Source organism: Abramis brama (assembly GCF_963993115.1).
Source record: "Abramis brama genome assembly, chromosome: 16".
In the NCBI taxonomy this organism is placed as follows: domain Eukaryota; kingdom Metazoa; phylum Chordata; class Actinopteri; order Cypriniformes; family Leuciscidae; genus Abramis; species Abramis brama.
In genome coordinates, this window is record NC_139978.1 from 2,267,208 (window position 1) to 2,283,078 (window position 15,871).

A 15,871-nucleotide genomic window follows, 5' to 3' on the forward strand; every position below is an offset into this window, starting at 1 on the left:
GCCCCACGGTTTGCGATGTGGAGGGGGGCAAGACCAGAGGAATGCTCGTCAGTATTATGCCACACTGTAACCCTCAGATCACCCTGGCCACCAGCCAAAGTATCCCCACTCGTAGGAAGAGATAGATTGGGGTGTGACAGAGGGGACTCTACCCACACGGAGATCATTAGCCGCGTTTCCACTGTCGGGCTAGGGCCGGGCCAGGGCTTTAAACGGGCCGTGCCGGGCCAATAGCACCGGGCCTGCGTTTCCACTGTCGGGCCAGAAGCTCCACAGCGCTTCACTAAAACACGCCCGTAACACGCCTCTCTGGAACAACGTCACAATAACCCATCATTTCACCAACAAATGGAAGTTTTATCAGAAAACTAATCAGAAATCACTGGAAACAGCATTGAAAACAAACACGATAAAAGCGGCCGTTTGCTAGCCTTTTTTTGTTTTTGTTTACTTGAATATTTAAAAGCCAAGCATTGATGTTTTACCACAGGTTTACAATAAAAAGTGATACATTGATCATAATGAATTAATTTATGTCAAAATTGCACATTAGTCACTCAGAAATAAATTACCGTTAGGTCTATTTCACAAAAGAAAGAGGACACACTTACTTTTTCAGTCGCGTCTGTTTCTTTATCTGGTAGTTACAGGACATATTTACATATTTACAAATATATGCCATACGACCTGAGGAGCTTTAGCGCTCTCTTGAATCCCATACAGATATTTTCATTCAGAGAAACAGAGGAAGCTCCCGAAAAAAAAAAGTTATTTTATTTTATGATAGTCCGGTTTAAAGAGATGAGACGTAGGCTATGACAGATAAAATAAAAACATGACTGTGATAGCCTTTAAGATTGGTCTGATTTCTTCAAGCGTTCGCTGTTTTTTTTTTACTATGCGTATCTTCAAGCGTTTACTATGGTAACGGTTAGCGCGCATAGTCTTTTGCATCACAAACAGAAGGCATTCAAACATGAACGCGATTTTATTTTTAAGTCTTTAATGCTGACAGAATCATCCGGCGCTGCCGTCTCCCAATGGTAAACTCCTCCTCTGTTGGTAACCACTCCTCTAGCCCGAGCTGGCCCGCTTTGGCCCAAGGTATTCGACGGGCCAGAAATCCTGGCCGTTGGCCCAGAGTAAGCCCCGATCCAGCCCCGGAAGTGACAGTGGAAAACGCGACTGGCCCTGGCAAGCACTATCACGGCCCGGCCCTGGCCCGACAGTGGAAACGCGGCTAATGAGTCTCGATCTATAAACATCGCGATGGTCATGTTCCCACAATAAAACTCATGACTCATCCACGACTCATTTGCATCCCAACATGCAAAACAGCGCTCGCGACCGTTAAACAGATGAGTGACGCGCCCACATCCAGTAATACACGGGCGAGCCGTCTTGAAAAAGACGTGCCACGTGCAGCTCTTTTAGAAAGAGGAAAAGCTCAGCAGAGTGCTGAAGCGCCCAGGGAGAAACACACACGCTGTCGGCAGATCACTGCACAGATCAGCAGCAGGCAATGCGATCTCGCTGGTCACACCAACACACTAAAGAGCCGCTCGTCTAGTAGAGTGAAGATGATACAGAATGGCTTGTAGGAGTGAAGAAAACTCTTGGCTCCGAAGCGAAAACATATCTGCATGTTGCTCGCGCACTTCCTTACCCCCTGCATGGGGCGGAGATACGCTATGCAAATTCCGCAGACCCATGGCATTTCTTTGCCATTGGCTCATTTTATATACTCGAAGATGATAGGCTTTCTAAGCGAAACCCCATTCGTCGTCATCCGACGTAACTCGGAGTGACAACGAAAGGGAACTCAACATTCCAGACCCCAAATCACCCATCCAGGCTCCAGCCAGGCTAGAACTTTTTATGGCCAAACTAATGGAAGAACTTGTCAATGTGAGATGGTTTTCAAAAGACTGATTGGTTCAGAGATGGCACAACTCAGTGCCCGATCAAGATAACAGCAGAAGTCGCTGGATCCCATGACAGATACACAAACCAGACCTCCATTTTCTCAAGGAACTCTGAATGACCCAGAGTGTAAAATCTCTTCAAACCACAGAGAACTGAGATTTTACCTATAACAATACATAGTCATCCCAAAACAATTCTTGATTGACTTCAAACATCAATCAACTACATAACTCTATATTGTGTCTGCAACTTATATGTGTGTTTAATATGCTTAGATACCATATAATTCATGTAATTGGTATAACTATTAGGTGTTTAAATGAAAGTGCAAACACTGCTATCACTGTGATAAACTACATGCTTATCTGTTTGTGTCTGTTCAATGAATACGTGCTTATCTGCGTGTGTCCGAGTGTAATTGAATAGGAGTTATTTTAGACGTTGAAACCTAACCAACAGTTAAGAACCCTGTTGTTTTTGTGTGCTCAGATAAAATTGCATAAAATAGACAGAATTGAGACGATCCCCCGAGATCGCCATTGCTTAATTTATTTCAGCGCAAAGCTGTTGCTTGCTTAAAGTTAATCTCACTCTAAACAACTGAGTGAAGCCCCACATCGTAAAATCAGCTACAAGTGGTGTCCCTTATTTGTACAGTTTTTGAAATGCGCCGACATTTCACGTAATATAATCGACTGTGCGTGCATATTCTTTGAACAGTGTTGTAACATGTAACTGTTTACAAACTGCAATTCACATGTTTGCCCACTAGCGTTTGTTTGGTCGCCCTAGTTACGACCGTGACACAGAAGTCTTAACCACTGTAAATGCTTACGAATTTAATGTCTTAAACTGCTTATCTAAGTTACCTTGCTAATAAATAGTGTTTCACTATAGTTTGGATATTAATATACCCCCCCCCCCACACACACACACACACACACACACAAACTACGCCCCTGCACTCAACTAATCATAGCGCAGTGAGCGCACCATTCCACGCTTTGTAAACTGTAACGGCGGCGCTTTGAATAAACCCGGCATCCTAGTTTTCCTTCTACTTTGTGATCCACAAAAACATAAATAAAAAACTACTTGAGGAGATTAAGAAGATGAGGCACGCGGGAGGAGGAAAAATGCAGACTGTTGCTTGTTCTCACACGACAGCATCAAACTTCTGTCACGCTGACACGTTAACCCCAGGGGATCTTTTGGAAAACTTTCATTTGTTTTACTCAAAGTCAACGAAAACCGAGCAGGACCAAGCCATTTTACAGCTGAACGCCGTCAAAAAAAAGTTCAGGAGGTATTTCTTAGCGATGGTGATTTAATGTCGGCTATTTTTAGTCCAGTAGCCTAGCCTACCTGTAAGTTATATAAGATTAGTATTGACCAAGTGCAGTGGCTGTCATATGTGGATCAACTTACTTTGTTGTGTATTTTCAACAGTAAAAATATGAAAAATAACTTTTATATTGATTCAGTGGATTAACTGCATTTGGGGAAAAAAACTGTCATGAATTTATTGCATTTTGGGGAGAATCTAATCCTTTTTTATAATAAATATTTGAAAATCAAAATCTGGATTTGAAATTTTTATGTTATTATAATCTAAATATGCTATGTGAAAGTTTGAAACAAAAAATAGTGGTTTTCATCTTTCCACTTTATTGGTAAAACACATTAGCCTATTACTTAAATTAATCATAATGGATTTATCGCATTTTGAAACCAAACTCTTCATATACAACAACAGATGGCTATACAGGAAATGTGGTCATCACTGGTTGTGAAGGCGGTTCATCAATTGCAAACAAGTCATTGCGCATTGTGCCGATCTGAGTCTCACCGCTATTCCTGTGATGAAATATGTGCGTTTCTGTCTCCTAGCCGCTTCACTCGCTGTCGTCTTGTAGTTAGCTGAAGCAAACTCAGATGTAGATGGCTTATTTTCTCCTTTTCGCTCATCTTTTCGTGCGTAATATTGTACTTTGCACAACGCTGCCATTCACCGCATGAACTCTCACGCGAAGATGACAGTGTAGGTTACGCACAACACGTCAAATCAAGTTTGAAAACAGCCGCATTTTACCGCGCAGTATTATGATTGGTCAATCTACCAATTAGACTAACACATCAACAATTACTTATTTTTATTATTTTATTTTAAGCAATCAGAAATCTGAGGCTACGCCACTGCTATATATATTTCTTTTTACTTACTTCTCTATTATATTTGCTGTGTTTGTAATGTTGTATCATTCTTTAAAGCTGTATATTTGAAATATTCAATATAGTATAATATAATATAATAGCAATGTGCTGAAACGTTTGCTTGCTGGTGTCTATTTGTTTTTAACTCGCATGCACTTTGCACTTTTTGCACGATGCAATTTATTAAATAAAAACATGTTTTTGTAGACTTTTCCAGTCTTGAGTGGATCAGTGTGCGGTTAGCCACCCTTTTTGTTCATTCTGCTAGTCATTTACTGAAATAATAAACTGTTATCTATTATATCAGATCATAACTGTATATAGTGATCCAACAGCTGTAATGAAAATGACTCTCGTTTCTGTTTCCTCTCCTTGATGTGTTGAACTGTTTTCTCAAACTCTGCTTTCATTTCTTCATTGCGTTTAAGTTTCTGTTGTAAGGACTTCAGTACTGTATTGAGCTCCTCCTAGAATTGAACCAAAATACATTAAAACACCAGATTACAGTGAAGAGAAGACAATACAGTGATATGATCATATCATGCAGTGAAAAAGTATTTGCCCCCATCTCACACTAAATTGATTCAGAAATTAAAACCTACCATAAAACAAAGGCAACCTGAGTAAACACAAAGTACAGTTTGTAAATTACAATGCTATTTATTGAAACAAAAAAATGTATCCAACACCAACTGGACCGGCGTGAAAATGTATTTGCCCCCATAGTTACTAATTCCTCAAATCTATGAAACTGCATAATGTAGTTCAGCTGGTCTAAACACAACCAGTCCTGATCACTGCAGCCCTGTTCAATCAGATCAACACTGAATACTGAAGCCTGATTGGTTCACATCTGTGCGCCTCTACAGACAAATGGCTTTTCAGCCCGCCAAAACTGACGGGGCCAACTGCCTATTTAAGTCGCGCTGAAAACTGTTTTCATCAGAAGTTTTCTCCTTCAAGTGTGAAGATCATCTCCTCACTGTCTCTGAAGAGAAGAAGATAGGAGCCTTTCTGCTCACCGTTGAAATGAGCCTCAAGCAGCGGATTAACAGCTCTTCAACAGCCTTCAATGCTTCATTCAAACACGCCGCCACAAACCTACGTCAGTGTGTGTGCGCAGAGTTTCATAACACCGCCCAGATGTATACGCAAAGAAAGAAGGTGTAACTTTTATTCTCGCTGTATTATTGTTGCCGGCATGTCGTGGAGACGCTGTGAAACTACTTTGTTTGGTCTTCCAAAAGAGGACAAAATTAGAAAACAGTGGTTAAGCTTTACTTACAACCAGGCTTGGGAAGGTTACTTTAAAAATGTATTCCGTTACAGTTACAAATTACTTCATAAAAAAAGTATTCAGTAACATAATCCAAGTACTATAATATGAAAGTAATGTAACTGATTACTTTTGGATTACTTTAAGGTCACGTATATAAATAAAGTCAAGCAAGAAGAAATATTATTAAAAACTTTTATTTATTAAGAATTTGGTCCAGTGTACAATATTTGCTAAATATACACACAGGCCTGAATATATATTTATGTAAAGGGCTATACAGACATCTAGTGGCTAATGTATGGTATTACAGATTATTTTGTTTTATTTTTAACTAATTTTTAACTAAAAAATAAAAACACAACATTAACATTTTTTACACAATCTACATATTAGTTTATTTTAATATAGGCCTACATGTTGACTAAAGCCGTGATCTTTCTTAATTTGCCTGACTGAACTTGGGGCGATGGCAGTGGGAGTTCCACTACGTTACCTAGACAGCGAACATCCCATTAAGTGAGAAAAAGATTAAGAAAGGACATTTTGGGTACTTAAAAGTACCATGGTCTACTCTCCTAATTTCTACAAAATAGCAGCGATTTTACCCGCAGGCAGCATCGTTTCTACTAGCAGCAGTGATTCAGTCTGCGTCTGAGGAGATTGTAAAAAGCTGTTATTTGCACAAGCACCAGCGCGTGGCACACGAGTCATTACTGGCAACAGAACCAGGAACTAGCCTACTGTATAATCAAGCAGCAGTTAATAAAGTGTTATTATGCCAAAATACTTATTTATTTAGTTTTAAATTAAACCATTGTAATCCTGAAAGTATTCCCCCTTTTTTCAAAATGTAACTATAATCTGATTACTATGTTTTTGACGTAACTGTAACGGATTACAGTTACAGGATTTTTGTATCCTAATGCACATAATGCCGTTTCATGTATTCCGTTACTCCCCAACCCTGTTTACAACACTGTTCCAGAAAAGTACAACCAAAATATTCGATTGTGTATTGCGCAGATCACCTGAATTCACCCAAGAAAATACATAGTTTTACATTTTTGGTATCATTTGAAATGTCTCAGTGCGACTGGTACAAATGTCTCATTTCCAAATAAGTAAAACAAAAGGTAATAAGGTTTTAGGAGTTTAGAGATAGCTGGCACACAGCAGTAAAGTACTGCGGTCAAGCCAGCCACCACCTTGAAATGAGCGGGTCAAACTAGCCGCCCCTATATTTCGTGGTGCACATATACACTGGCTATTACCATAAGAACGTCAGAACTAAAAACAGGTAATATTCCAGCGAAGGCAATTTCATTACAGTTCTGTCTGTCTATCTGCTTGCCTGCCTGCCTGCCTGTCAGAAAGAAAGAAAGAAAGAAAGAAAGAAAGAAAGAAAGAAAGAAAGAAAGACCCCAAAACTCATATATTAGCTGTTTTGTCCATGCATTCAGAAAATTATAAAAATAAAAGTCCTAGCTTCCACAGATCAATTTCCAGTGGGACAATGTTTCATAAAAAAAAAAATAAAAAAAAATAAAAAAAATAAATCGAAGCTTCCCTGGGCGCCGCCATTGATTAGCAGACCCCCACCTGCTGTTAGCAGTACATTGACTCATTTGGCGTCACTTTGACAGCGAATAACTTTACATCTGAGGTGTTTAAAGACTCCATTTGTCCATTATTTATTTCTAAAGAAACATGAAAACGTATAAAAGGCTCCATTACCCTTGTATCTTACGTTATGGCCCCGTAGACGCAGTTTTTGTAAAAATAGGCTAACGATTGCGTCATAGGGAAAATGCTCAGAGATGCAGTTAGACACAAACAAAACTTCGCCGTGAGTGATGGGGTGAACCAGGCTTATATGGGGTGAACTAAACAAGATAATAAGACACAGGTGAATGTGATAATGAGTGCTGATGAGTCCAGGCAGAGAATGATGGGAGATGTAGTTAGTGAGTGAAACAAGATAGTCTGGTGTGGAGTGCCCTCTGGTGGCTCTCAAGGGCACTCCAGCTGGTGACCGTTACAACCACATTAACGTATCTGAGATGTAACCAGTTGTCTTTTTGTACTCTTACCATTGTCATAAAATGCATTGCTATTTACCTATTAACTCTGTATGAACTGCTAGTGATCTGATCCACTATTTTAAATTGATTTCACATTTAAATAAAGGTCCAGATCACTACTTGTTTCTGCATATTGACTACATAACATCTGAGTCATTAGAAAACGACCATATTCAGAGTAAAAAATGCAATGTATTATGTCTCAGACAGTGTAGTTGGTAATAATTGCTAATAATTTGTCATAGTTACTTAATATTTCATAATGAGGTTGATCTAATTCATTAATTATTGATTACCTATAAAGAAACTACATCAGTTCTAAGTTGACTAGTACTTACTGATTAGGTAAACTTGTTTTCACATTAGTTAATAGAAGTAGATAGCTGAAGTGTTTATGTAGTTTTACTAATTTGTCCTGCATTAATTCATGCACAGATACCTATTAATGATGGACCATTATTGTGAAGTATAATTATAGACATATGGTTAGTTATGTTGTGTTTGTTATGTGTTTCTTGGTATAAACATTAAAATATTGAAATGGTTTAATGTAACAAACCAAAAGTACAAATTAAATTAAATTACATGTCCTTATGATTGGAACAGTAATGAGTTTAATGTCTTCTTAACATTATATTTTTATTTTATAATACAACTTCAAAGAAATAAAAACATTTCTCCCACATTTCTTATTTAGATAATTGAAGTCCTGTTTCATCTTGCCATCAGTCAGCTGGAGATGGGGAACTCCATTTACATTCTCACTCACTATACAGCATGGGTGATTCTGCATGGGGAAAGCTCACAGTTTGTCAAAGCTGATCACAGTGGTTGCATGGACTACAGTGTGGATGTGCAATTTTGTGTGTTTGTGCAGGGACCTAAATTATCTATTGCAGCACTACATACTGAATGTATAGTGAATATGCTAGCTTTCCATATTGCTTTGAAAAGCTAAATTTACTAATTTCGGTTTACAGTGCAAAGGTAAATATTATTTAACTTCTTCATTAGGTCAACTTTGACAATTACCAGGCAATTCTGGAAACTTCTGGTGAGTAGCAGAATGATATCTGTATGTCATTATTTACAGCGTCTGGTGTATTATTAAAATATGTATTGGTTGCATTTTCCCTTTATCATTTTCAGTACATAAAGGCTGTCAACCACACAGTGTTGATGGATCCTTCATAAAATAACACAGAGAAAGCCGATTCCATTCATGCTGCCAAAAAAATCAGGTATTCATTTTATAACTCATTAAATTCCTAAACCAAGGAGTGGTCGTTGGTGGAGATACATATTCACTGATTTACATTCATTAAAAGGGTTACACCAAATATTAACCCAATAGCCTGGTAAAAAATTAAAGAAATTCACTATATCATATATTTTTCCGAATCGCAAATTCAATTAATCACATCACAATTTATGGAGACATTACAAATGTTGTAAAGACTTTGAATTACATTAAATTAATGGATTTACATGCCATACCTTTTAATTTGGTTTAGTATAAACTTAATGAAATTAAGAGTTTAAGAGAATTATTTGGGTGTACTTTTAGATTAGAAGAAGAGTTATAAGTTTAGAATTTACTTATCATTTAAAAACAAAGCTTTTTGTAATCTTTTCCTAATTAATACATATTCCCGTAATACATCACATACAGTGAGTACCTACAGATGAGGAAAACGTGCCATGGAAAAGTGGAGTGGGTGAACATAAAATGGAAAGGAGGAGTTCTGACACATCCAGTCCAGCAGGATGCCAGTAGCTATGGGGTCATTGTGAAATTTTGTAATATCTATCTCTGTTTTCTTTCATAAATTAAGTTGATGTTTGTTTCAACAATTTACACAATATGACACAATACAAAATAATTGGAATATTGTAGTTGGGAATGCTGACCTATGCTGGAGTCTGACACAGTCCACACAATGTTTGTAAATATTATTATTTGTTTAGATGGCAAGGGCAATAGTGAGGGCATTTCCAGCTGTTCCAGATTTACATTTAAGGAAATGGCACAAGAGCGGAAAATTATGTCTCTGCAGATACTGAAATAATCAGGTTTGTAAAGTAAGTGTTTGTCTGTTGTGTGGAGGGATACAAAATAAAATGCAGCTTAACAGTTTAGACTCTAGTCAGAATTCAAATGTACAATGCAGAAGTCTAGTGTAAAATATATTTTGTGAATTTGTAATTTGAATAAAACTATCTGTTAATGCTGCTTCAGAGGGAAATAGATGGTTATAACAATAATTCAATAATTCACAATTCAAAGAAAGAATTCACACTAGTTAAGATGTCTTCTGACGGTCAACACTCACAGCCAGGTTGTATAATATTACATTAAAGCTACCACAAAATGTAGGGTTGCCAGAGTAGTATCAGCTAAGACAGACAGAATACGGCCTGTGAAGCCATGGTGGCCAGTAATTTCAGGACAACATATGGTGAGCTACAACACAGAGCAGCTTACAACTGTTATAAAATGGTTACTACAAAAAGCTGTAAAGATTTCATAAAATGGACAGTAACAAAAATTATTTTATGTATTAAATATTTTATTGCTAAAAATACTTTTTCACCATAGAGTGTCGTTATTTAACAACATTATGTAGAATTTAACAAGACAAAACAACACACAGCAGCACAGTAATACTGATGCCACAGGAGGGTGCTTATAGTTTGTTGGCAATGGCTTCTAATGCAGCACATGCAATCATAAACACAGAGGGGATCAACTGAAATTACAAATAAAGATGACATTCTCAGAGCAGGCAAAAGGAAAATTGATCACGGGTAATACATGCAGGTAATTCAAGTTAACAAGCCTGGCAAATAACAAAACAAGATTCCAGATGACTATGCAGAGGCCTGAAGGCATGGAAATATTGAAAACAATGAGACGTAATATACATGCAATACATGAAATGAGACATGAAACAGCAACACCATAGATATCCTGTGACATAAATAGGTTCACAAAAATGAAAGGGGTATAAATGAACAGTTTATAATAGTAAAAATAATGTCTTGACACATTACACACATTGTTATTTTCACTCTAGGTAATACAGTACAGTATTTGAAAACCTGGTTTAAAAGCAGCATTTAGTAATTACCTAAATATCTCGCTGGTTATATATATATAAATAAATGCAGTCTTCGCTGTATGTAATGTTGATATTGTAAGATGGTTCCTTTAAAAAGGACATGGACATTGAACATTAGATTTGTGTTTGATGAGACCAATCACTGTTCCATGTGCGCACAGAAAGAGCCAAGTGAAAGTAGGCAACGTGTGACAAAGTAGGTGAGTTTTTTTGTTCACTTGTAAAAGGAGAATTGGAAAGTGAAAAGGAGTAGCAATTTAAAACGTGGATCTGTGTATGTAGCAGTTCAGTGATATTTCTATCTTATTTTAGATCCAGTGTGACCGCTGCAAGAGGTGGTACCACGAAAAGTGCCTGGGCATGACTCAGAAGAAGCTGAAATGGGCCAGAGTCAATAATGGGGACTGCATTTTGTGCTGTTAAATCTGTCGAGTTAACAGAATTACAAAATTTATGTTATTTATCTTTTTATTCTTTTTTTGGGGGGGGCAAAATAATACATTGCTAATTACATTCTGTCGATTTAAAGAAGTGGTTACATATTCACTATAAAAAAGTGTTAAGAGTTTTAAATAATTTGTAAATAACAATTAAATAAAAAAAAAATGTAAATGTGAAATTCAATAACAGAATGTCTTGTACTTTTGTAAATAGCCGCGTTTCCACTGTCGGGCCAGGGCCGGGCCAGGGCTTTAAACGGGCCGTGCCGGGCTAATAGCACCGGGCCTGCGTTTCCACTGTCGGGCCAGAAGCTCCACAGCGCTTCACTAAAACACGCCCGTAACACGCCTCTCTGGAACAACGTCACAATAACCCATCATTTCACCAACAAATGGAAGTCTTATCAGAAAACTAATCAGAAATCACTGGAAACAGCATTGAAAACAAACACGATAAAAGCGGCCGTTTGCTGGCATTTTTTGTTTTGTTTGTTTACTTGAATATTTAAAACCCAAGCATTGATGTTTTACCACAGGTTTACAATAAAAAGTGATATGATCATAATTAATTAATTTATGTCAAAATTGCACATTAGTCACTCTAGAAAGAGGAGGTAGAGGACACACTTACTTCTTCAGTCGTGTCTGTTTCTTTATCACAGGATCGACATACATCACATTTAGAAAGAATGATAATTTATATGCCATACAACCTGAGGAGCTTTAGCACTCTCTCGACTCCCATACAGATATTTTCAGTCAGAGAAACAGAGAAAGCTCCCGAAAAAAAAAGTTACTTTATTTTATGATAGTGTGGTATAAAGAGACTAGACGTAGGCTATGACAGATAAAATAAAAACATGACTGTGATAGCCTTTAATATTGGTCTGATTTCTTCAAGCGTTCTGTTTTTTTTTACTATGCGTATCTTCAAGCGTTTACTATGTTTACTATGGTAACGGTTAGCGCGCATATCTTTTGCATAACAAACAGAATTCAAACATGAACGCGAGTTCAATTATTTTAAAAGTCTTTAATACTGACAGAATCATCCGGCGCTGCCGTCTCCCGACTCAGGTGAACTCCGCCTCTGTTGGTAACCACTCCTCTAGCTCGAGCTGGCCCGCTTTGGCTCAAGGTATTCGACGGGCCAGAAATCCTGGCCGTTGGCCCCGAGTAGGCCCCGAGAAAGCCCCGATCCAGCCCCAGAAGTGACAGTGGAAACGCGACTGGCCCTGGCACGCACTAGCACGGCCCGGCCCTGGCCCGACAGTGGAAACGCGGCTAATGACACCGTGAGAAGGTGTCTTCTCCATCTGAGGTGAAATTTGTCTGTGGAAACTAGGACTTTTATTTTTATGATTTTCTGAATGTGTAGACAAAACAGCTAATATATGAGGGTTTTTTGGAGGGGCTCTTATTTTGGAATTCAGCATATCATGCAGTGACAGGTTGTGAGGTGTGCTAAAATCTTTATTTCTTTCTGACAGACAGGCAGGCAGACAGACAGATAGACAGACGGAATAAATGAATGTGAAATTGCCTTCGCCGGAATATTACCTGTTTTTAGTTCTGACGGGTACACGGAAGACAGCCACACCTCCACCGGGTTAGCGCGACAGTCTTACTGTAATAGCCAGTGCGCGCACCACGAAATATAGGGGCGGCTAGTTTGACCGCAGTAGGAAAGTGGTCTCTATAGACAAATGGTCTCCCAACCCCAAAAGGTGTCAACTCTGAATGTAAATCCCCATTGTTAGCACATATTTTCCATGTGAAAGAAATTTCTGTCTATGGAAATGCAACGAGAAGATCAGGGCCTTTCTGTATTTCAGATTAGCCCGTGAGGCTGAGTCGACAATAATATAATATAGTATATAACTATAGTATAATGTCGGGTTCGCATCTCTTCTCTTTTTTCCAGAGCATTTTATGTTTTGTATCGATTATCCTTGACTTGATTATGAAATTGGCATGATACATTTTCCTGACATAATAGATTGTTACATTTGATTATTCTAACTGACTTTGACATTATTTTCATTAAAGAGTTAAAAGGAATAGTCAAACATTTCGCTCACATTTAATGATGCACAGATATCATCAGATATCAACCTTTTCATTAATGGAGTCAGATGAAATAACGAGAAAATACAGTAGGCTACATATGGGAAAATGTATTGCATTTAATAAAAAATACTTTGCCTCGAGAAAAGACTGTAACACTTAGATACCTTCAAACTGCAGATCTCCTCAGACCCTGATGAACGCCTCTCATTTCTCTCCTCCTGAAGTTCTTCTTCAGCTACATTTAGTGAAGCCATTTTCACTGTTTGAGCTCCAGCAATCTAAACTTTACTTTCACTTTCTGAACGACGGTTTAAAAATAAATCACCCTAAGAATCACAAAGATCAGAAAAAAAACTTGTTCAGAAAGAAACTTGTCAAATTCTTCTGTAAAGTTTTAAAGAAATAACAAGTCCGTCTCTTCCTGGTTAGTGTTGTAAGAGGGTGAAGCTTCTGATCAAGTTGGTGTGTTGAAACCATAGACTGTAAAAAAATATGGACGGCGCCCCTTCGCTCTCTTCCATTGGTGAGAAGTGAAGCCGCCAGTGTCCCGATCCGTTTATATGCACCCGGACCAGCAGGTTCAGAGGAAGCCCACCGACACCTCCTTGCCTGTGCCTGATGAGCTGAACCACGTCCATGGGGCTGCTTTGACAGGGGCAACAAGGAGGTAGCCATCAACGTTGCCTTATCAATATTCATTAGGCCACTGACTTTGAATATGTATCATTACGAAGTTCTAAACCATAAGTAATAAAACCACATGACATTTCTGTCAAAGTATGTCTACTTGAAGTGTCTACTGTGTGTTTTGATAATAAATATTGAATCATTTGATTAATAAGTATTTCTTTATTGAAACATAAACACACAAATTTTTGAAAATGTTAAAAAAACAATAAAAAAAATAATAATAATAATAAATAAAAAATCCCTAACCCCTCTCTAGCTACATTCGTCGTGGGGAAGAAAAGAGAGAGGCCATGGGGTGGATGGCAATACATAAATGGCACGGAGGGGAGAAAGGGTGGGGGGAAAAAGAGCAGTGACTATTGAACAGTGTTATGTCTACCAATGTGACAATGTATTAAACTAAAGACAAAAGGCACAAACACAACCCCAAAAGAATTTAACAATCTTCAACTGTTTCATGTTAAAAACATGTTGAGAGGTTTAATTCAGCATCACCCCTACTGGATTAAGACTCTCAAGCCTTCAGCTAAATTATATACATATTTAAAACTTTATAAACGAAAATAACTGGCTTCCGGTGGCGGTCGGCGCGCGTTCATGGAGATGGTTGCTGGCTTATGACGTAGGACGTAGCGCAGGAAGCGTCGTGACGTAGACCGAGCGTGACAGCGCAGCCAGAGAGCAGAGCAAAACAAAAATCTACGTTCGCTCTACGTCACGACGTCATTCATCTCCATGAACGCGCGCCGACCGCCACCGGAAGCCAGTTATTTTCGTTTATAAAGTTTTAAATATGTATATTTTTACGACAAAACCGCACGGATTACCCTCAGAAGGCCTTCGTTTATCCCCCTGGAGCCGGATGGATTATTTTTGTGAAGGATGCATGTACATTTTGCGACTTGAATCAGCTGGACCCCATTGCCTCGCATTATAACCACTGAAAGATCTAAGACATTTTCTAAAATAACTGAAAATGTGTTCGTCTGAAAAAAGATTGACATATGCATCTCGAACGGCTTGAGGGTGAGTAAATCATGGCTTAAATATCATTTTTGGGCGAACTATCCCTTTAAGGCCGCTATCGAAGCATCCTGGGCCTCCATAACACCTCAGCAGTGCCACAGGCTGATTGCCTCCATGCCACGCCGCATTGAAGCAGTCATTTCTGCAAAAGGATTCCCAACCAAGTATTGAGTGCATAACTGAACATAATTATTTGAAGGTTGACTTTTTTTGTATTAAAAACACTTTTCTTTTATTGGTCGGATGAAATATGCTAATTTTTTGAGGAATTTTGGGTTTTCATGAGCTGTATGCCAAAATCATCAGTATTAATAAAAGACCTGAAATATTTCAGTTGGTGTGCAATGAATCTAAAATATATGAAAGTTTAATTTTTATCATTACATTATGGAAAATAATTAACTTTATCACAATATGCTAATTTTTTGAGAAGGACCAGTACAACATCATATGCATCAATTAACTTTGTGCCAAGCACGTTATCTTTACCAATGCCTAATTTAATCGTGCTTAAATGATATTTAAAATATGCGCTCCCTGGGTGGTTAAATAAATATGACTCATTTAACATTCGACTTACAGTACATTAGCTGTTTAAGATTAATTACTAATGTTAAAGGAACCGTATGTAAGAAATGTATTTCAATTAATCATAAAATGGCCCTGATATGTCACTAGACATTAAAGGGTTAGTTCACCCAAAAATTCTGTCAGTAATTACTCACCCTCATGTTGTTCAACCCCGTAAGACTTTCGTTCATCTTCGAAACAAAAAATTAAGATATTTTTGATTAAATCTGAGAGCTGTCTCACTCTTCCATAGGCTTCTATAGACATTACAACTTGCTGGCCCAGAAAATGTATTAAAGACATCGTTAATATAGTCCAAGTGACTACAGTGGCTCAATCTTAAGTTTATAAAGCGACGAGAATACTTTTTGTGGCCAAAAAAACAAACAAAAATAACGACTTTATTCCACTATTCATTTCCTTCTCTCTGTACCTCGAGTAAGTTCACGTAGT

At 38.0% G+C, this 15,871-nt stretch overlaps 1 protein-coding gene across 1 annotated transcript in view; it reads right to left on the bottom strand.

Moving 5' to 3' along the window:
• LOC311066115 (zinc-binding protein A33-like) overlaps positions 1 to 13,664 on the bottom strand; it is a 29,089-nt gene extending 15,425 nt beyond the window's left edge. Inside the window, exon 1 of the mRNA XM_084087120.1 lies at positions 13,297 to 13,664. Within this exon, the coding sequence (XP_083943246.1) occupies positions 13,297 to 13,386 (90 nt within the window). The 5' untranslated portion in view covers positions 13,387 to 13,664. The remainder of the gene's footprint in view (positions 1 to 13,296) is intronic.
• Between the last annotated feature and the right edge of the window lie 2,207 nt (positions 13,665 to 15,871).